This window comes from Ursus arctos, unplaced genomic scaffold, assembly GCF_023065955.2.
Source record: "Ursus arctos isolate Adak ecotype North America unplaced genomic scaffold, UrsArc2.0 scaffold_15, whole genome shotgun sequence".
In the NCBI taxonomy this organism is placed as follows: Eukaryota; Metazoa; Chordata; class Mammalia; order Carnivora; family Ursidae; genus Ursus; species Ursus arctos.
The window spans coordinates 8,001,352-8,023,864 of record NW_026622819.1 but is presented as its reverse complement, the minus strand read 5'-3'; the positions used below and the strand labels follow the sequence as shown (position 1 = coordinate 8,023,864).

The 22,513-nt window shown below is 45.2% G+C and overlaps 1 protein-coding gene across 4 annotated transcripts in view; it reads left to right on the top strand.

The window, feature by feature from the left end:
• The first annotated feature begins 9 nt into the window (after positions 1–9).
• ATPSCKMT (ATP synthase c subunit lysine N-methyltransferase) overlaps positions 10–22,513 on the top strand; it is a 401,787-nt gene continuing 379,283 nt past the window's right edge. For 2 of the 4 annotated variants that reach the window (XR_007191160.2, XR_008959181.1), the window contains exons 1-4: positions 10–91; positions 4,060–4,346; positions 7,535–7,672; positions 8,936–8,986. Coding sequence is in view for 2 of the 4 variants with exons in the window: in XM_026506689.4 (XP_026362474.1) it covers positions 76–91; positions 4,060–4,346; positions 7,535–7,672; positions 8,936–8,986; positions 15,965–16,129 (657 nt within the window). In the remaining 2 variants the exon portion in view is untranslated. Of the gene's footprint in view, positions 92–4,059; positions 4,347–7,534; positions 7,673–8,935; positions 8,987–15,964; positions 16,513–22,513 lie in introns of those variants that run through there. The other 2 variants (XM_026506689.4, XM_026506690.4) reach the window with 2 other exon arrangements.

The window sequence follows — 22,513 nt, the reverse complement described above, 5'->3', positions numbered from 1 at the left end:
ATTTCCACCCTCTCCGCCTCCTCCCTTCCCCCGCCTTCGTGACCCCCTTCCCCCAAAGCCTCAGGAAGTCTCGCGATGGAGGGAGGAGGCGGTGAGCCGGCGGGCGCTGCGGGCTGCAGGGGTGGCGGGTGCGGTCCGCACGTGGGGCTTGTGGTGCGCTGGCCGCTTCCCTGCGCGGATACGGCCGGGCGGGAGGGGGAGCCGCCGGAGCACGGGGCACAGGGCGCGGGCCGCTCGCTGGTACCGGCATCTAGCTGCCCGGAGTGGTTCTGAACGCTGACGGTGTCTGCTTCACGGTGTTCGGAGTTGTGAACTGGAGTCACACTGGGTGGGAGTCATACAGCGTGGCCGCCGACTGGGTCTTAGTGGAAGTGACTGAACCGCTTTGTGCCTCAGTTACCTTGCCTGCAAACATGGCAGGAGTGACAAGTGTATCAACCTTGCACAGTTCCTGAAAGGATTCAGGCAGAACGGTGCCTGCCCTTAGCAAGTTCTGTTTAAGTGTTTTGTCGAAGGAATCCCCATTTTGCACAAATAGTCCAGTAACCTGGGCACCGTGCTATAGCTAGTAAGAAGCAAGGTTGCACAGCCCAGCGCTAAGGGTCCCACTCTTAATTCTAGCTTTTTTTTTTTTTTTTAAAGATTTTATTTATTTATTTGACACAGAGAAGAAACACAAGCAGGGGGAGTGGGAGAGGGAGAAGCAGGCTTCCCGCTGAGCAGGGACCGTGATGTGGGGCTAGATCCCAGGACCTGGGGATCATGACCTGAGCAGAAGGCAGACTCTTAACTGAGTCACCCAGGCGCCTAATTCTATCTTGATAGTACCCTGTTTGTGTTTGCTTGAGCAGAGTGGTCATTACCTAATATTTTATAGGCTTAGATTTGGCCATAAAAAGTGATAAAGTACAGTTGACCCTTGAACAATGTGGGGGTTAGGGGTGCCCGTGCAGCCTAAACCTTATAGTCAGACCTCCTCTGCAGTCGAAAATGCATGTGTAACTTTGGACTCCCCCAAAACTACTAATGTGTCGATGAGAACCCAGTTACCATATTTCGTATGTTATATGTATTACATACTGTATGCTTACGGTAAAGTAAGCTAGAGAAAAGGTGTTATTAAAATCACAAAAGAAAATGTTTACTGTATCAAAAAATCCATGTTTCAGTGGATCTGTGCAGCTTAAACCGGTGTTGTTCAAGGGTATACTGTACTGATCCATGGATGTTGAAAACATGCCAAGTGAAAGAAGTCAGTCACAAAAGAGCACGTACTATATGATTCCACTCCCATGAAAGTCCAGAATAGGAGCTCTGTAGAGACAAAGTTGATTAGTGGTTGCTTAGGGATAAGATGTGTGTGTGTGGGGTGATAGCTAAAGGTTAAGGGGTTTCTTCTTGAGGTAGTGAGAATGTTCTAGAATTGACTGTGGTGATGGTTACACATATCTATGAATATACTAAAAACCTTTGGATTATGTACATTAAATAGGCACATTGTATGGTATATAAGCTGTTAAAAATTAGAGAGCTCCCCCCGCACCCATAGTACGAGCCTAACAGTAGCAGATAACAGTCATCATTTACTCTCTCACCTTGAGCACTAAGTGCTTTATATGCATTATTTATTTATTCCAATAAACCCATGTGGTTAGTATTATTTCTGAATTTTACAGGTGAGGAACCTGAGCCTTGGCCAAAACTTCCCTAATGTTACACGCTAGTTAAGTTCTGTGACTTTAGAACTTTATGAGTCAAATCCTTTTAACCACTGTACTGTATAATCGAAATACCCACAGGATAATTTTGCAGAGGCCTGGCAGATGGTACTTTGACTTTTTATGAAACCGTCAAATGCATGACTGTTTACTCTAGCATGTAAGTTCCTCCATACGATGCTGAAAAGTGTAACTGAAAACGTAATTAAAACTCTTGCTTTCTGTCAAACACCATCACCTTCCTAATCTTTACTTTTATCTTATCTCCAGCACCAGCAGTAGACTCTTGTTCTTGTTTCTGAGTTGGATTTCCACTGTGAAACCAGTTTTAAAACTCACTTTAGGGGACGTCAGGTGTCAAGAACAAAGCTCCACAGTGTGTGAGATGCTGGTGGTTGGTCAGTGCCTTGAGCATTGACTCACTGCAGAGGGCCAGCTTTTCGTGTGTTCTGTGTTCACATCTGTACCTCACAAGTTGTAACAGATCACCACATTTCATGGGTATGGTAGACAGACCCCCCCCCCTCCCCACCCAGGTCCAGGTCCTAATCTCTGGAACCTGTGAATATGTTACACAAGAGAATTTATAAATGGGATGATGTTAGGGCTTTGAGATGGGGAGATTATTCTGGCTTGTCTGGGTGGACCCAGTGTCCCCACAAGGGTCCCTATAAAGAAAAGGGAGGCAGGAGAGTCAGAAGGAGGTGTCCTGATGGAAGCAGAGGTTGGGGTGATATAGGGCCACTGGCTGAGGAGTGTGGGCAGCTTCTAGATGCTGGAAAAGGCAAGCACATCCATCCCCCCCTAGAGCCTCCAGAAGGAACCCAGTGTTGCCAACCCATTTCAGATATCTGACCTCCTGACCTGTATGATAATAAGGGTGTGTTGCTTCAACCCTCTAAGATTTCTCACTGCAACATTGGGAAACTAATCCGAGGGCCTTTCCAATGGTTTATTAATTCTTGAAACCATGGATATTAACATCTTCAAATGACAAGAATCTGTTGTTCTCTCCCTCCCACCGCCCCCCCTACTGTCTTCTGTTTCCTATGATTCCGGTGTTTTGGGCCTTATCTTCTCTACTAGACTGGGAGCTGCTTGGGGGCAGTCTTGTTCCATGTAGGGTTCAGCACGTAGCCAACGGTGGACACGGTCAACATGTGCTGAGCAGTGTTCCAAGTGCGTTCCTTGCATCCATTTGTTTTGTCTGCACAGTGACCCTGTAATCCTCATGTTATAGATGAGAAAACCAAAGTTCAGAGAGGTGAAGGGTCATACCCTTAGCCAGGTGCACAGCCCAGGTCCTCAGTCGGGGTCATGCTCTTACTTGCTGTGCTGGGCTCCTCTGTAGTCAATTTCAAAATCATTTTCAAATCAGTTTCAATCAAGGGAACATGAGATCCTCTTAAGACTTGTATTTTAAAGGGAAAAACTCAAGGGGAGGGTATTTCAGGTATCATTCATCCTCTGTTTTCAAGTGATTGGAGTTACTTTATTCCATACCGCTGCATTGAAATGATTATTTTATCATTTGTTCTTCTTTGGATCTTCTTTAAAAATCTTACCTTTACCATACTTATTTTTTTTAGTGAAACCTGGTTTTGATCTCCTATTATTTGACCCTTGAATCAGTGCAAGTGGATTGTAGATACCTGACCAATTTTGATGTGAGATCTGTGCATCTTATTTGAAATAGGGTAGTAATCAGACATTTTAATACTTATTTGTGGAGCTTTGTTCTAAACCATAAAAATACAGAGTTCATGGTTAACGTCCGTATTAATGTGTATTTTTATTGAATTCATAAAATACCAAAGAGGAATGAATACATTGTTTTCTAAGGATGACGCCAAAAAAAAATTAGTATGTTGGAAAGAAAAGATTTTAGTCAGTCTCCCATTAGAATTGAATAATTTCCTCGAAAACACTTTAATTTAGTTGAAGAAATTTGGAATTCATGGAATCCTACATTTGTAATTTAGATTGTATTTAGCTAAATCATCCTTCTTTAAACAGAATGAGTTTGTCAGTAAGAGTTATAGAAAAAAAAAAAAGCTAGGGGCGCCTGGGTGGCACAGCGGTTAAGCGTCTGCCTTCGGCTCAGGGCGTGATCCCGGCGTTGTGGGATCAAGCCCCACGTCAGGCTCCTCTGCTATGAGACTGCTTCTTCCTCTCCCACTTCCCCTGCTTGTGTTCCCTCTCTCGCTGGCTGTCTCTATCTCTATCTAATAAATAAAAATAAAATCTTAAAAAAAAAAAAAAGAAAAAAAAAAGAAAAAAAAACTACCTTGGATTTCAGATTTGATGCGATGTACGTATTTCCTGCTTGCTTCCCATCTAGGTACACCCCCGGAAATCCTTGAAGAAAGTCAGTCAGGATGTGTTCTACCTTCAAGTCTCGGAGCCAACAGTTTGAAGAAGAGCAGTTGGGGGTTCTTATTTACTGGGATTGTTGGTGGGACGCTGGTGGCCGTGTATGCCGTGGCCACACCGTTTCTAACACCAGCCCTCCGAAAAATTTGTTTGCCTTTTGTACCTGCAACTACAAAGCAGATTGAAAATGTTGTGAAAATGTTGCACTGCAGAAAGGGGTCCCTGGTCGACATTGGCAGCGGCGACGGGCGTATTGTGAGTTACGCTAAGACACTTGAAGCTTTCAGACTAGAGGTTTTAAAATTCCTGTTTTGTTTCTTTTTCTTTTGTATCAGGTTTTATTTAAATTCTGGCTAAATTAGTCAACGTAAAGTGTAGTATTGGTTTCAGGAGTAGAACTTAGTGATTGGTCACTTCCATACAACACGCAGTGCTCATCACAAGTGCCCTCTCTAATGCCCATCACCCATCTAGCCCATCCCAGCTTCACCTTTCTTATGAGGTTTATGCCAAGCCCTGCTAAATCTGACAATTTAATAAAGTGGTCGTTTATTTTGTGTGTTTTGGCCGAACTCTCAAACCCTCCAGCATGAATTAGAATTTATTTTTTTCAGATTTAATTTTTCTGAAAGGTGAAAGTGCTCTGTAGATTTGCTAGGTAAAAAGGAGCAATTAACTGGTAATTAAGAAATTTTCCAGTAAAAAAACTCGGGCCAGTAGAGGTAGTTTAATTAGAGGAAACGTGGAGTCGTGGAGTTTAATGTAGATGTTTACTTCTACGCTTTTCTGTGTTTATACATACATAATAATTCCCACTGGGTAATGTAGAGTTTTTCACAGAGCCAGAGCATTAACCCTCACTTATTCAAAGATCAAACTTTTAGTGATCTGGGCTCACTGACTCCAGCTGAGAAACTGTAAGTAAAGATTCAGGGCCAGTGACTCTCCCACGGGTGTCCCCAGCGTGTTCCTCCATGGGCATGGTGGCACCATCCATAGGCCCCCATCCAGTGATGACTGGGGAAGTGAGGACAGCATTAGTCAAGGCTCGAGTTCTGGAAACATTTGGGTGGAGACCAGCGGGGGTGTGACTCCTTTCACCACCCCCTGGAGCATGGACCTTGCAATGTCATCATGGTGACCCGAATAGCCAGGACAAGGTTAAAACATACCTCGTTTGTTTTTAGGAAATCAAGAGGTATATCTGTGAACCAGGAGGAAGTTGTAAAACCCAGTTTTGAATGCTTTACACTTCTGAGTAGTATCTTTGTGGTTTCCTTTTCTTCTTAAGGAGGCGACACTCTCGTTAAGGAGGGAAATTACGGGGCTCAGACAGCTCCTTCGGGATGCTCCCTGGAGGAGTGGTGGCAAGACCGAATGAGCAGAGACCCCAGGCCAGCCCGCTGTCCTCACCTTACAGAGGCCGTGGCCTTCTACAGTTGACTTTATTCTGACTCCTTCCATTTTACTTTTACCCGTTTTCAGCTTTGAGTGAACAGTCTTTAAATACTAAGGAAATGTGTAAGTAATTGCAGGTTCTCACTGACAGGTCATTTTGATTGCAAATTACACCTCTTTCACAAAACATTCTCCCAGCCAGATTCATTTTGCCCGCTGCTGTGCCATCAGTGATGGAGAGAGACAGTGGGTTTTCAGCAACTTCTAGTCAGGCTGACCCAGGGGTTGGCCAACCTAGAAGTGCTCTATCCAAAGCAAACCTGATGGTTGTGATGCTCGAGGTGAAATCTTTGACAAAAACATTAAAACTGAGTTTAAATCAGCATTATCTTGTCTATAAAGCTACATCGTTTTAGAAACCTGTCTTTAAATGGCGTTTTGAACCAAAGAATCAAAAGGACATTTGATTGGACATTTTCTTTTTTTTTTTTAAAGGTTTTATTTATTTATTGGACAGAGACAGCCAGCGAGAGAGGGAACACAAGCAGGGGGAGTGGGAGAGGAAGAAGCTGGCTCCTAGCGGAGAAGCCTGATGCGGGGCTCGATTCCAGAACGCTGGGATCACGCCCTGAGCCGAAGGCAGACACCTAATGACTGCGCCACCCAGGGGCCCCTGATTGGACATTTTCTTTTCTTTTTTTTTTTTTTTTAAAGAATTTATTCATTTAACAGAGAGAGAGGCAGCGAGAGAGGGAACATAAGCAGGGGGAGTGGGAGAAGGAGAAACAGGCTCCCCGCTGAGCGGGGAGCCTGATGCAGGGCTCGATCCCAGGACCTCGGGATCATGATCTGAGCCGAAGGCAGACGCTTAACGACTGAGCCACCCAGGTGCCCCTGGACATTTTCTGATTATAGACCAGAAATAGGAAGTAGTCATATCACTGGACCACATTAAGTTGCTGTTTTTCTTTTTTTTTTTTTAATTAATTTAAAAATTTTAAGTTTATTTTTTAAAGTCCGGTGTAGTTAACATACAGTGTTAATATTAGTTTCAGGTGTACGATGTAGTGATTCAACAATTGTGTGCATTACTCCATGCTCGTTATTATAGGTGTACTGTTAATCCCCTTCACATATTTCCCATCCCCCCACCTGCCTCCCCTCTGGTGACCAGTGGTTTGTTCTCTATAGTTAAGTGTCTGTTTTTTTTGTTTGTATTTGTTCATTTGTCTTGTTAACTTCCACATATGAGTGAAATCATATGGTATTTGTCTTTCTTTGACTTATTGCACTTAGTATCATACCATTCTAGATCCATCCATTTGTTGTACATGGCAAGATTTCATTCTTTTTTGTGGCTGAGTAATATTCCATTGTGTGTGTGTGTGTGTGTGTGTGTGTGTGTGTGTGTGTGTACATATACACACACACCACATCTTCTTTATCCATTCATCTATCAGTGGATACTTGGGCTGCTTCCGTAATTTAGCATTTGTAAATAATGCTGCAATAAACATAGAGGCACGTATATTTTTTCAAATTAGTGTTTTCATGTTCTTTGGGTGGATACCCAATAGCGGAATTACTGGATCATATGGTAATTCTATTTTTAATTTTTTGGGGAACCTCCATACTTTTCCATAGTGGCTGCACCCAAATTTACATTCCCACCAGTAGTATACGAGGGTTCTTTTTTCTCCACACCATCACCAACACTTGTTTCTTGTGTTTTTTGATTTTAGCCATTCTGACGGGTGCGAGGTGGTATCTCATTGTAGTTCTGATTTGCATTTCCCTGATCATCAGTGATGTTGAACATCTTTTCATGTGTCTGTTGACCATCTGCATGTTTCTTTGGAGAAATGTCTTTTCATATCTTCTGCCCATTTTTAATTGGATTAATTGTTTTTTTGGTGTTGAGTTATGTAAGTTTCTTTACATATTTTAGATACTAGCCCCTTATTCGATATCATTTGCAGAGCTCTCCATTCAGTAGGTTGATGTTTTTCTTCTTACCTCGAATAAACACTGGCTTCTTTCTGTAGGTGATAGCGGCTGCAAAAGAAGGATTCGCAGCCGTTGGTTATGAATTAAACCCATGGCTGGTTTGGTACTCCAGATACCGTGCTTGGCAAGAGGGGGTGCAGGACTCTGCCAAGTTTTATATTTCAGATTTGTGGAAGGTATGTAAGGCAGAGAATGGTCCTAGGAAGTGCCAACCAAAACTTTGTAATTTGTAATTAGTATGATTAAAAACTGAAGAATGTATTTAAAGAAAAACAGTTAAAATACAAGTGTATATTTCAGCATAATGAAATGTGAACACCTTTTAAATTGATAGATTTACACATCAACTCTCTTAGAGTACAAGCTTAAGGTTTTAGACCTGCTAGGTCATGTGAATTCCAAGAATTTGTTCAACTAACAAAGTTTTCATTTCTATTTATTACAAAATGATGAGATTTTTAAAAATCTCATTTGGAAATCTTATAAATTATAATATAGGCATTAACTTGTTGATGTCATTCTTGGTAAATGGCACTTTTCTCTGTGTACATGTGTGCAAGTGTGTGTGTACAGAGAGGTGTGTTTGTGTGTGGCTGCGTGTGTACGGGTCTACAGAGAGAGATGAGTGCAAAAGACACAACCCACTATGTTGTCATGGTTCTTTCTGGTCTTCATAATGTATAAGATACTTCCAAGTTTATTTGTACTCTAAAAAAAGTCCTATAATTTTGCTCTAAGAATGCTCCATTAAATGTGTTTTCTTAAATAAGAATTTCCCATTGTAATGTTGTCATCAGTAGTTTATAAAAATTCACTTGAGTTTTGCTTGCATTGTTTTTTATACCGTATATACATAAACGATCTCTCTATAGAGTAAATAAGATTTTTATTGGGCAATAAGAATTTTGACTGGCAAAGCACTTTTCCCCCCAGTTTTTCAACTAAAGATCATTTTATTCCATTTTTTACTTAGTATTTTAGAGAAGAGGAGGGGCACTAGCATTTTAAGGTTGGCTCAACATAAAAGACAGGTGCTTGTCCAGTGTCACACGTTCTTGCTGAGCTTAGTTTGGCAGATGGTGGAGAAGAGTAGAGAGTGTGGGTCAGGGCACAGATGGCCCAGAGCATCCGGCACGGCCACCAGCTGGTCACTGGATGAGTCACTGGCGTTTCCGACAGATGACCCCTGGGTGGGCCCTGCCGGGAGTGTCCCTGGGGGTGACAGGAGTGGCTTAGGGCAGGTGTTTGGAAAACTGCAGTGGATTGAATTAACAGAAGTGTAAACGTGGATTCTTCTCGGGAAATCTTAAAGGGAGCCACTCTTTGTGAAAACCTACTATTTGAGGAAATGGGAAATTGCTACTCGTCTTGAAACAAAAGTTAAGCTTGATGTTTGGCCTTTTATAACTAATCTGTGCCTCATTCCTCTTCTCCTTTAGGTTACTTTTTCGCAGTACTCAAACGTCATTATTTTCGGTGTGCCTCAGATGGTGAGTATGTGTCCTCCTGCCCCCTGGTTGGCTGGCTTTAGGTCTCGTGTAGTCCCTCCAGCTCTAACAGGCCACCTCCGTGTGGCCGCCCACCTGTGTGCCCAATGGCAGCTCCCCCGAGATTCTAGTGGGGGTGGGGGGGACACGTCGGATTTCACTTTACTGGCTTGACAAACTTCCTCAGGGCCTTAAAAGTTTAATCATAAAAGATTCAGTCATGTCGTTAAAACTTTTGCTTCAGATAAAATTCTCAATGATGTACCTAAGCCCTAAAAACTCCAATCTGGAAACGACTTTATGAGCTCCCGGTGTCTAATGTCGTTGGGAGATTTTCGCGGCTGCTCACTTAACAGCCAGCGGAAGTCACTTGGGAGAGTTAATGGCATGTTCCCTTCGAATTGATCATTCTCTGATTCTGCAGAAAGGCAGTTTTCAGGGCGGGCGAGCATCGACTAGTTCCGGTTGACCTCAGCTGAGTGATTTGTATCGAACTTAGATTTCATACTTTAAAAAGTGAAAACACTGTGGCATCGCACTGTACGTGGTTCCAGATTTAGCCTATGGAAAGATGACCAGGTTGGGGTGCTTTCATTGTAATTGTTGGTTTGCAGACCATAGAGAGAAATCCCTTTTGGCTTTTCAAGGTCTGTAATTGTAGCCGCAATAATCGTGGCAGAATTGGATGTTTGCTGAAATGCCACTATATAACTGATATGTATGGCTTGTCATATAAAAAAGAAGGGAAATTTACTTTTTTGTTGTTTTGTTTTCTTAGTCACACCTTTTTGTATAAGACAGCTCATCGCTTGAGAAATTTATTCTTACTATTAGGAACTTTAGTACAATGCCACTTTTATTTAAGTCGATTTAGAAGTGCTGTTGTTACATATTCTTGAAAGTAGCAGGATTCTGTTTGGAATTTTCAGGAAGCCTAAAATTAAGATGAAATATTGGTGTTCACACTTGTTATAGAAACGAAAAGGGGCGTGATCCCTAGTCACTGTAAAGAAACTGTTTGGAATGCTAGCGTTGCTGTGGCCTCTGACGGTTATCTACTCCTGATGATGTTTGGGCAGCATGTTGGAGCAAATAGATTTAATTTGAATTCCATGCTTTATAAAAAGAGAAAGTTGATGTTTACTGCGACTTCCATGCCATCCTGAGAGGCCAGCCGGTGGTGGCCTGAGGTGTGGGCTCACGAGGCCACAGCAGCTCCACCCCAGAGGGGGGCAGCCGTGGCCAAAGAGGTCACATCGTCTCTGCGTGGCCTGTGGGTTCCAACTCCTTGTGCGTCTTACCATGTTTTAGCGTCGTCAGACTCAGGAAATAAGAGTCCTATTTTTTTGATGAATGCTTTTGCAGTTATTGTCCATCTTCCTGTATGCAGAGAAACCTTAAACAAGGAAGTTGTGGCATTTCACTGTTCCCAAGAAAAAGGGGAGCAGCTGAAAACACGAAGCAGCCACGTTCCGTGGAATGAGAGGGATTCAGCCAGTGGGCAGTTTTCCATGCAGGTGGCCTGTTCACAAGACCCACAGGGGCTCATTTGTGGGTGCAAGGCCCCACTTTTCACCCTCACCGAGCTTTGCCTACATGGAGACAGTGAAGGGGAGGGAAGGTGCTGTCTGGGGGGGCAGGAGCCAGCTCTGCTCTCTGGAGTCCAGGAGCCCTGATGGGGCTATCTTCCAGTGAAATGCACTTCCCTTGTCTGAGCACTGGTCGGCTTGGCAGCGTGGCTCAGCAAAGCCCACGTAGCACCCACGTTTCCTGTGGCAGCTGAGCCACATATAGGCCGCAGGGAGCCAGGAGAATGCTTAGGGAACTGGAGAGGTAGAAGCCTGGTGTGAAAATCATCTACACCGCTCCTGGTTCCTAACAGCTCTGTGCTTTCGTGTATCTAACCGGCCAGGGGTAAGGAATCTCATCTGAATCTGGTGAATCCAGTCCTAGCACGGTAAGACCCACATTCAAATCCAGCCTGTGCTCCTCTTTTCAAAATGTGAGACGGATCAATTGCGTCCTTGTGTAAAACCCACTTGGGATGTCTTGCTGCTTGAAAGCAGCGAAAATAAGGTGCAATTACTCCACTGGGCCTGAGGCCTGTGTGGAGTGGCCCCTGCTTCCCTTAGCTTTCTGTGCGTCAGCGCTCTGTCCTTCTTTTGGCCCCGGGACTCCACGGTGTGAGCCGTGTTCTTCCCTCTGACTTCAGTCCCCCCAGCTCTGGGCCTGGTTGGTGAACACCTCTTGACCACTCACAGGTCAGGTGTCCTTTCCTCCAGGAAGTCGTCCCTGATTGCCCGGTGAGACAAACCCCAGTGCCCCCGTTTTCTATCCGCACGGTGCCTGTTCTCTTCTCCGGAGTAAGTTATCGCACATTTCCTTACGCGGTGGCTTCGGCAGGTTTGCCGCGGACACTGTGGTGTAAGTTCAAGAGCAAGCTTACTGCCAGGCCAGCGCGGCAGCCCCCGCACAGAGTAATGACTCAGGAAATACTGGAGAAATGAATGAAACTACCCAGTAAGGACACTTCCTGGTGGGCTACTAAATGTCGTAACTTCAAAGACTATAATTTTAGTTGTGAATCATGTTGTGAATTGATGAACATAAATGTTATCGTCATATTCTGATAAAGATAAATGGCGACAGGATCACGTGTCCTTTGTTCATTCATTCGACAAGTATTCGGTGCCATGAAGTGCCAGACTGCATTCTAATCACCTGGGATACTTTAGTGAATGGAATAGAGAAACATCCCTCCCTGAGGTGCCTAGATGCTAGGGGGAGAGCGGATATTAAATGAGGTCCCTGTATAAAGGGCGTCAGGCTGGCTCAGTCAGCAGGGCATGCGAGTTGTGATCTCAGGGGTGTGAGTTCGAGCTCCACGTTGCGCATAGAGCTTACTTAAAAAACAAATAAACAAAAATGTCCAACAGGAGTAAGAGCTGTGGGGTGAAGTAAAGCAGGAGAAGGAGGGGCAGAGACAGTGTCCCTGGGCAGGGGACACGAGGAGGTATGGGGATTGGGCCAGGCAGAGCCACCACGGAGGCGCCCCATGGAACCCCTCTTGGGTTCCAGCCGCAGCTGGGAGGTAGGTGTGGCGGGAGGAGGGAGAGGTGATGCCAGAGAGGAACTAGGGGCCCGGCGTGGAGGACACTGTGCTGTTGGAATGCAGGAGCCCTGGCAGGGTTGAGCAGGGGTTGTAAAGCATCCTGGGCTGCTGTGTGGAGATCGGACGTGGGTAGAAGGTGGGAGACGGGGTAGGAGCTCTTGCAAGCAGCCCGTGTGCTAGGCTTGTGCCAGTGAGCAGAAGCTGATACGAAGTGGTCGAGTTCTGCACGGGTTGAGTAGATGGCACTGACGGCATGCGTCCAGTGGGGGGCGGGCAAGAGAGAGGAGCCGTTCCTCCAGGATTTTGGCCAGAGCAACTGGGAGTTCGCAGTTGTTACTGAGCTGGGAAGGGTGCAGGCAGCGCCGCTGGAGGGGGAGGGTCAGGAAGCCTGACGTGTGTGTGGAGGTGTGAGGTTGGCAGTGTGGATAGAGGGGGTCTGGGGCTCAGGAAGGAGAGGGGGCTGGAGATTGGGCATCAGCTCCCAGCAGGAGTTTGAAGCCCAGGAGGGGCTGAGGTTCCCTGGAGAGGGGGCAGAGCTGGTCCAGGCCCGAGCTCCAGCCCCTGACAAATGAGGGGCACCCAGCAAAGGACTCAAGAGGAGGAGTTGGGTAGGAGGAAAGCCCAGGGGGTGGGGGTTACCCTAGGGCCAAGTAAAGCCAGTGTTTTGGGGAGGAGGGAGCCATCACGTGGCTGAAGAACTGCTCTTGGGCATGGCTGCTTCCTCTTACATCTTTGAGCTGGTTTCAACTTACGTTTAAGGTTTTGAAGATGTAATTAGGATATGATGAGTTCATGTCACTTTGAAACCTCTAATTGTATGAATAATTTTGAATTCCATTAGACAGACGTGACACATCACTGCCTCTCTTTGTGCATGATATCAAGACCCAGGTTCATTGCATATTTATGTGTGATTGACTCAGTTAATTTCTTACCATTGAAATAGCTCCTTTCATTTGTAGGTTTATCTTGACTTAGCATATGACAGTCGTTGGGAAATAAAAGAAACTGGAAAAGAGAAAAGAATAATGATAACATGAATACGTTTACAATGATCCTTTTGATGAACAAAATTACTGTGAGAAACCTCTGATATTTTGGAAGAACACATATTGTCTCATTCTTTGCTTATTTAATTTTTCCCTCAAGGAACAAAACTTTTTTTTTTTTAAAGAAATCTTTTATTGGCTGTTAAGAGAGTAGAAATATCCCGTCCTTAATGGAATTTACTCTTGGTTACCTTGGTATTAATTGTAATGAAGAATCAGAGTTTTGGCTCACTCTAGCCAGAGGTCACACAGAGGACTTTCCCCAAGCCACTTTTTAAAGATATAGGTCAGGAATAAAGTCTTCATAGAAGGACTATTGATTTGTTTGTCTTGATTTATTTGGTTAGTTTTAAAGGGATTAGTTTTTGCTCAGATCTTGGTTTTGAGATATCATTTCCCATTTAGAGGAACCAGGAATGTCTGAGAGGTGGCTGATCTGAGGGCTGAGGACGGGGATCGATATAAAAGCCTGGGGCATTTTGAGCAGAGCATATTTGACCAAATATGAGCAAGTGTTCAGAGAATATTTGTTGGGAGTGCATCCAAAGGACGGAGAGGCCAATGTGAGGAGGCTCCCCGGGGCCAGACTGGGACAGTCTGAGCATCAGAAGAAACAAGGATGATAGTAGATTAGAACCCCTTGAACAGAATAGGAACCTAGGAGCTCGTATTTACGGCGACAGGTACACAGGTAGAAAGAAGGGAGAGCTCTTCCTTGCCCTAGAATGCCGACTGTCAGTCTAGAAGGAATGACGGAATTAGCAAAATTGCCACTTTGCCACCATACTGTGAAAATTAACTCGGGCCAGAATCATCAAGAACGCTACATCTAGTTGGGGGGCAGTTCGATGAGCAGCAGGAGATTTACATCATCTCAAGCTACCTCCGACAATAATTCATTCAAAATTAGTAACCATTGTGGAGACAGCAGATATCACCCTAACCGGGTGGTGACCATCACTCTCAAAGCAGAAAGTCCCCGTGGGCACCTGATAATGGGGCCCTGAGAAGCTCACAGCCCCACTTGTGGGGCACTGCCCATGATGCACATGCTGAATTGTCATGAGCAGACATCAGGAGAACCCGAGGTGAGGGCCACTGGTGAATACCTGGCCTGTCTTCCTAAAGATGTGGTCATGAGAGACAAAGGAAGATGGAAGAACTGTGCCAGGTAAAAGTAGATTAAGAAAACATGATAGCTAAATGCAGCATGGCCTCATGGGGGAAGTGTCACAAAGGATATTATTGGGACATTTGGCAAAATTGGAAGGCTCTTGGCATTATTATTGAAATACAACCTTAAATTTCCTGAATTTGATAACTGAGCTGGAGCTGTGTCTTAGGGAATACTGAAGGATCAAGGAATAAAGGGGCGTGTTGTAACATCTTCTCAAATGGTTTAGGAGAAATATTCATAGAGGAAGACAGCAAATCAGGTAAAGCAAATATGATCAACTATTATACATTGGTGAACCTGGGTGAAGGAATACAGGAATCCTTTGTTCTATTTTTGTGACTTTTCTGTAAATTTGAAATTCTTTCAAAATAACAAATTAAAAGAAGTGGGAAAAATAGTTTTAGTACTTAAAATGGTAGGGGGGCGCCTGGGTGGCACAGCGGTTGAGCGTCTGCCTTCGGCTCAGGGCGTGATCCCGGCGTTGTGGGATCGAGCCCCACAACAGGCTCCTCTGCTATGAGCCTGCTTCTTCCTCTCCCACTCCCCCTGCTTGTGTTCCCTCTCTCGCTGGCTGTCTCTATCTCTGTCAAATAAATAAAATCTTAAAAAAAAAAAAAATGGTAGGATCTGAGAATCAATTTTTAAGCAGTTGTTTATTTCTTGATATAATTATAATGTCAATACTTCTAGCAGGTAGACTGGTAATAAAAGGATATAAAAGTGATAAATAAGAGGATTTTACTTTTTATAAGTTATGTTGATTGTGAAGAAGTTGTCCGTGAATTATAAATTTTGAAGAATTATGAATATTTCATTATATTTCAAGTTAGTAGAATGAGTATATTTTTTCATAGTGTAATTTAGTAGTACCATATTTCACTGAATCTAGATGCTATTAATTTTAGGATGTACCATTGCTGTCGAGAAAGAAAAAATTACTGCCAATGTAATTCTAAGACTATGTCAATTGTAAAATGTATCCCGATTTCCAAGATGTTAGAACATGTGGGAAAATGTGTTAAATAGTTGAGACAGGGTGGGTTAAAATGTTAGGTGGGCAGATAATTTAAAGCTGCTTCTCATTTTATTATTTACTTTTAAATAAAGGTATTTTATTTTTTGGGGAGGCAGAGGGAGAGAGAGAGAATCTCAAGCAGACTCCCCGCTGGGTGTGGGGCTCAGTCTCATGACCCTGGGATCTTGACCGGAGCCAAAATCAAGAGTTGGACACTTAACCGACTGAGCCACCCAGAAGCCCCTGTTGTTAATGTCACTTCTGTGTTTTAGTGGATCATTTGATAATGTATTTATGCCCCGAAGGGATCTTATTTACTAATTTTTTTTTTAAAGATTCTATTTATTTGAGAGAGACTGAGAGAAAGAGAGAGCACAAGTTGGGGGCAGAGGGAGAGGGAGAAGCAGGCTCCCCGCTGAGCAGGGAGCCCAACGTGGGGCTCGATCCCAGGACCCTGAGATCATGACCTGAGCCGAAGGCAGATGCTTCACTGGCTGAACCTACCAGTCGCCCCTACAGTTCCAAATTTTTGCACAGGTATTTTCAGGCACTCAGATCCAAAAGAACGTTTAGGAATCTTTTCCTCCGACTCAGCGCTTACTGAAATAACGGCTGTCGTTCTGCACAGATGCCGCGGTTGGAGGAGAAACTTGCGCTGGAACTTCAGGATGACGCCAGAGTCATTGCTTGCCGGTTCCCTTTCCCTCGCTGGACCCCAGACCACGTCACCGGGGAGGGGGTGGACACCGTGTGGGCCTACGATGTGAGCAGTGTGAGAGGCAAGAGGTCCTGAAGACCCGTGCATTTCCGGTCGCTCATTGAAATTGTAGACTTTATTGAGCACAATTTCCCAAGTATTGGTGGTCTTCGATTTTATAGAGACTTCAAGCTGTGTCTTCAGCAAAGAGTATATTTTTCTTCAGTATGGAATGAAAAACTATTACTTTCCTTGACTTTTGGAAAACAAACAGAAGTTAAGAAGAGGAGGTAGATTTAAAGTCCCTTTTCACGGTATATTCAAAAAAGTGGCCTTACTTCTTTTCCATGCACTCAGACGTGTGAAAATATGAATGAGTGGTAGTCACGTTGACGTGCGGGAAAGATGTGAACAGCTCTTCACATTATGAAAAATACGATGTAACGCCAGAGGTGAAAATAAACACTTTTTAAAGAGGGTATGTGTTTGCAAATATTTGTAGTTTCCTCCGACTTCATTCGTACTTAAGATTTATGTCTTTCTTTTCTGTACTTCATCGTAAAACTTTAATTTGTTCCAAGGCTAGTGGATTACTGTATTTTATTGAATCTGAGTTGTGTACGTGTGTGTAAATGTGTGTGTATAGACGCACATTTGAATGTTTCTGAAATGGTGACGTACCTTCCAGTCGGTGTTTTGTGTCTGTGATCGGCAGTGTTGTCCATCGTGATAGAGTTGTATGTCAGCCAGCATTGATGGTATCTCAGGTTTGAGTTAATGTGCTCAGAGAAGCTGATGATGGAGTGGAGTAGTTGGCAGTAACATCACAGTAAAATAAGCAGACATGAGCTTGGCATTCAGCCAGCCCTGAGATCAGATCCCTGCCTGGCCACCAGCAGGAGGCCCCGGACCAGTGGCTTGCCCCTCGTGGAGCCTTGCTTTCCCCCGTTATCTCGAGGACCTGTTGGGATAATGATAGACTGAACAGGGACTTTTTTGGGTGAACTCATGACACAAAGTCTTCGGTCTGTAAGTGGTGTTTATTGTTTTAAATACTAAAGAAAAGCTTATTCACAGAAGTTATGGATTATTTCTGCTAATCACTTCTTGCTTTATGAAAGCCGCCATTTATGTAATATTTCTTATTTACGAGAGGAGACTTGACTGAGATAAAGACAAGTTAAGGAAAAACTTTGAATGGGAATAGACAAGTTTCATGTATCTGAAAGTCAGTATTAAATGGGGGCTCGAGTAATTCCCGTGCATCACAGGAAAGCATTGAGCTCCTGATCATACACACCTGTAACCCAAATACCAACCCGTCTTCACAGAGGTTTGATAAAGTGAGACGGTTTGCATTTTTAACTAAACTCCTGAAACTGTGATCTGTTTGATAATTGTCATTTAAATGAGCAGCAACCCAGGGACTCATTCATTCATTCATTCAGCAAATACTTACCGAGTGTCTACTGTGTAATAAGCTTTTCTGACTCAGGGGTGAATAGACCTGCAAGGCCTCTCATCTTATGGAACGTATATTCTAGAAGAGTGAGATAGACAAATACTAGAGTGAATGTTAGCATGTGTGATGTTCTCTGAAAGAAGTCAACAGTGACAGTCATGGGTATGTGTCAGGTTTTTGGCTGCTACTGTCCATCCCTTCCCAACGGCCCCCGATTTCTTTCTGAGGAATGAGTTCTCTCTGATGGTGTGTGGTTTGGTGTCTGCCCCTCCCTGTCACTCCTGCCAGCCCTGTGACTCGGCTGGGCATGCTCGGAGAGGGACCCATCACAACTCCCTGCCGGGCAGGTGCGATGGGCGGAGGCAGGGTTTTGTGGAACCTTGGATGTATTCAGTAAGTTTCTAGACACGCTCCCGGCGGGTTACTGGAGGCATCAGGCTATCAGCAAAGATATATATAACTTGCTGTTTTGGGGTTTCTCCTTTAGCTTCCCAGGAACTAGACGATGCCTGGTCCCGCAACCTCAGAATAAAATAGACCATTTCACAGAAGTGTTGACGTTCATGGAGTTTGTAAGACCTTTAATTGATTTTTTTCAGTTGTGCCTTGAAGTAGCCTGTAAGTGACCTGTAAGAATTTTCTCGTAGAGGTTATCTTGGCTTCTCTGACTGGCTGGTTTCAATGATCAGTTACTGGGTTGAGGGTATTGATTAAGTTTGCACACGGCACAAGGCAGGGAGTGAGAGCGACTATTGTTGATGTCAAAAGTCAGATGTCAGATTCAAAAATGTCTGACAGATTGAAATCAGGGATGAGTGCTAACTTGATAAAATTTGAAGTTAAAACAAACAAAAAACAACCGACAAGAATAGAAATAGAGCTTAGTGGTGACATAGCCAAACAGTAGCTGTTGTGACCAGACAGGGAGGTTCCGTCGACATTCAGCTCAATGCCCCGAGCACATTCCCATCTGATTGCATCTTTCTCTAAAAGCTTGGCCCCAGGATTGCAACCCCTGCCCTCCCCGGGTGTCCCAGGGGGGCTTCGTCAGACCCTCCACCAGTTCTGGCGTTCGGACTCCCTGAAACGCTTGGTTCCACCAAGAGGCTGTGAAACCAGGTTTAAAAGACTTACAAACTGAGACTCTTCCAGATACACCATGTTTACCGTTGCTGAGAGATGGCGTACACTGTGACAAGCCACAGCCACACAGAGCAGAAAGAGTGCGAGATTGCTGACGTTTCCACCTTGCACCACACCTCTGCCGAAGCACGTGCCCTGATGGCCCAGGGAGGGAAGGAGCTGCCGTGAAGGCATGGACGTGCTCACGGGCGGGAGTCTTCTGAGCTTGGGAGTCTTCTGAGCTTGTGCTGTAACGCGTGTTTCCTAGACGACCCGCAGGCCTCTGGGCCACGCCGGAGCGTTTCTCACCTGGCCCGGGCACCCGGGTCTGCAGGCCTCTGACTCAGGCACCCGTCGTGGCTGAAGGTGTGCAGACACTGCTCGCTCTGATCCCACGGCCATCTCCCCTCTTTCTGGGTAGCAGACACCCCGGGCTTCAGGTGGCAGGCACTGATGTGTTCAGGGACCATGGGCCCCGCCAGTTGTCTGATCCCATCCTCTGGGCGTCAGGGCGGGTGGTGGGCCATGCGCATGTGATCCCGTGAAGTTTGAAGGGACATCTGCTGGGAGCTTTGGGAACGGTTTTGTTGCGAACAGAAGGAGGTGCTTGACGAGTAAGCATCCTTCCTGTCGTCGGACAGGCTGTAGAACACAGAAACACCTGCCATTGTTGCAGCCACCAGGGGGAATGTGAAGATGGGAGCCAGGGGCCTGGTGGAGCAGAAGGATGGACAGATTCCAGGTCTTTGACGAGACACGGAGTTGCTGAACTGACCTGGAGCCTCCGACTTCAGGGCATCTTATGTGGGGGCAACAAACCCACATGGTTGCTCCTGCCGGTGTGGTGGTAGTTGTGCCCTGTGGCGGCCTGGCCGAGACAGTAGGGTGTGAGGCTGAAGCTGGGTGAGGGAGCCTGGCGGTGTGGACTGCAGGCACCCCTGAGCCCACTGCCCTGTCCAGAGGGCACTGCAGGAGCAGGCACTCGCTTGGCCAGGTCAGAAGCACGTCTGGAGTATTTGAGAGGGACGGAGAGCGCCCACGGCGGGAGGCCCCACTCCCAGAGTGGTGTTTGGGCAATTGTACCAGGTACTTGGACCCAGCTTTCACCATAGGCAGGAGTCCTCCTGGGTGGACTTCCTGTTCCTGGGGGCATGGGCAGGGCTGAGTAACCATGGAGCCTCGGCCACATCCCTGCACCCAGGGAGTTTTGTCGGGGGAAAGATGATTCCTCGGGATCAGAAAGGAATTAGTAAAAGGAAGGGAAAAAAACACCCAGATTGCCCTCTTGGCGGGTGGGGCTGCCGAGGGGAGGAACCATGATGTGGACCACGCGTTTGTGTCCTTAGGTTGAAGTCCTGACCTTCCATGTGACCGTATGATCACCTGGAGAGGTGCTTAGGTCCTGAGGTGGAGCCCTCCTGAACGGGCAACCTCAGAGAGCTCCTTCCTCTCGCCACGTGAGTGGGAAGACAGCCAGCTATGAACCAGGAAGGGGCTTCTCACCGGACACCCAGTGTGCTGCCGTCGGAATCTGGCACTTCTTAGCCTCCGTAGCTGAGAGGAATAGATACTTGTAGTTTAAGCGCCCCCGGCTGCAGTGTTCTGTGATAGCGGTCCGAGCTGGTCATCTAGAAGAGCCCACCCAGCACTCTCCAGACTTGGCCCCGCTCTAGCCATCATTGCCGGGGCCTGCATGAGGTATGGAAGTTGAAGGAAGCCAAGCTTTAAGAGGATTCTCCCCCGTGCCAGCTGGGAAGAGCGGGAAACCATCCCCTCGACGTAATGGTCAGGGCTGGTGGGCTGGGTGGGCTCCCAAAGTTCCACTGAATCCCCCTGTCTGGACAACTGTCGGGGGGCGTGGTTGGCACCATCACAGGGGGCAGCTTCCCTGGAAGGGGTCTCTTCTGTGCCTCCCAGCTCACACGGAGGATGCTTTTGGCACAGTTTGTCCCTAAACCCACAAAGATGATCTAAAAAAACCCCAGAGGCAGAGGAAGAGGAGACAAGCAGACATGAATTCTAGATGGTAAAGGGCCTCGAGAACCTGTCCTATGAGGCACCGTTCAAGTGGTTGTGGATGTTTCCCCGGGATGAGAGGATCCTTAGAGGAAACAGGACAGACGTTTCCCAATGTTTGAAGGCTTGCCAAGCAAAAGAAGAAAGGAAAAGTGATAACGAGCATGATGACTGTGTACCAGGAGTTTCCGTGCACAGAAATACCCCTATTCCCATCTCTGGGGAGGAGGCACTGTCTGCTGACTTTTTTCATTCTTTTTTTTTTTTTTTATAATGATTTTTTATTATATTATGTTAGTCACCATACAGTACATCCCCGGTTTTCGATGTAAGGCTCGATGATTCATTAGTTGTGTATAACACCCAGTGCACCATGCAATATGTGCCCTCCTTACTACCCATCACCGGCCTATCCCATTCCCCCACCCCCCCTCCCCTCTGTAGCCCTCAGTTTGTTTCTCATAGTCCATAGTCTCTCATGTTTCATTCCCCCTTCTGATTACCCCCCCTTTCTTTATCCCTTTCTTCCCCTACTGATCATTCTAGTTCTTATGTTCCATAGATGAGAGAAATCATGTGATAGTTGTCTTTCTCTGCTTGACTTATTTCACTTAGCATTATCTTCTCCAGTGCCGTCCATGTTGTAGCAAATGTTGAGAACTCGTTCTTTCTGATTGCTGAGTAATATTCCATTGTATATATGGACCACAACTTCTTAATCCAGTCATCTGTTGCAGGGCATCTCGGCTCCTTCCACGATTTAGCTATTGTGGACATTGCTGCTATGAACATTGGTGTGCATATGGCCCTTCTCTTCACTACGTCTGTATCTTTGGGGTAAACACCCAGTAGTGCAATGGCTGGATCATAGGGTAGCTCAATTTTTAACTTTTTAAGGGACCTCCACACGGTTTTCCAGAGTGGCTGTACCAACTTGCATTCCCACCAACAATGTAGGAGGGATCCCCTTTCTCCACATCCTCTCCAACAATTGTTGTTTCTTGCCTTGTCTATTTTTGCCATTCTAACTGGCGTAAGGTGGTATCTCAGTGTGGTTTTGATTTGAATTTCCTTGATGGCTAATGATTTTGAACATTTTTTCATGTGTCTGTTAGCCATTTGTATGTCTTCATTGGAAAAGCGTCTGTTCATTTCTTCTGCCCATTTTTTGATTTGTTTATTTGTTTCTCGTGTATTGAGTTTGAGAAGTTCTTTGTAGATCTTGGATACCAGTCCTTTATCTGTAGTGTCATTTGCAAATATCTTCTCCCATTCCGTGGGCTGCCTCTTAGTTTTTCTGTTTCCTTGGCTGTGCAGAAACTTTTAATCTTGATGAAGCAGAAACCAGAAGTACAGTAGAGCAGATCAACAGGACTAGAAGCTGGTTCTTGGAGAGAATCAATAAAATTGACAGACCACTGGCAAGACTTATCCAAAAGAAAAGAGAAAGGACCCAGATTATTAAAATTATGAATGAAAAAGGAGAGGTCACGACGAACACCATTGAAATTGGAAGGATTATTAGAAATTTTTATCAACAGCTATATGCCAATAAACTAAGCAATCTGGAAGAGATGGAATCCTTCCTGGAAACCTATAAACTACCAAGATTGAAACAGGAAGAAATTGATTTCTTAAACAGGCCAATTAATTATGAAGAAATTGAGTCAGTGATAAACAACCTTCCAAATAACAAAACTCCAGGCCCGGACGGTTTTCCTGGGGAATTCTACCAAACATTCAAAGAAGAAATAATACCTATTCTCCTAAAGCTATTTCAAAAAATAGAAACAGAAGGAAAGCTACCAAACTCATTCTATGAGGCCAGTATTACCTTGATCCCCAAACCAGGCAAAGACCCCCTCAAAAAGGAGAATTAC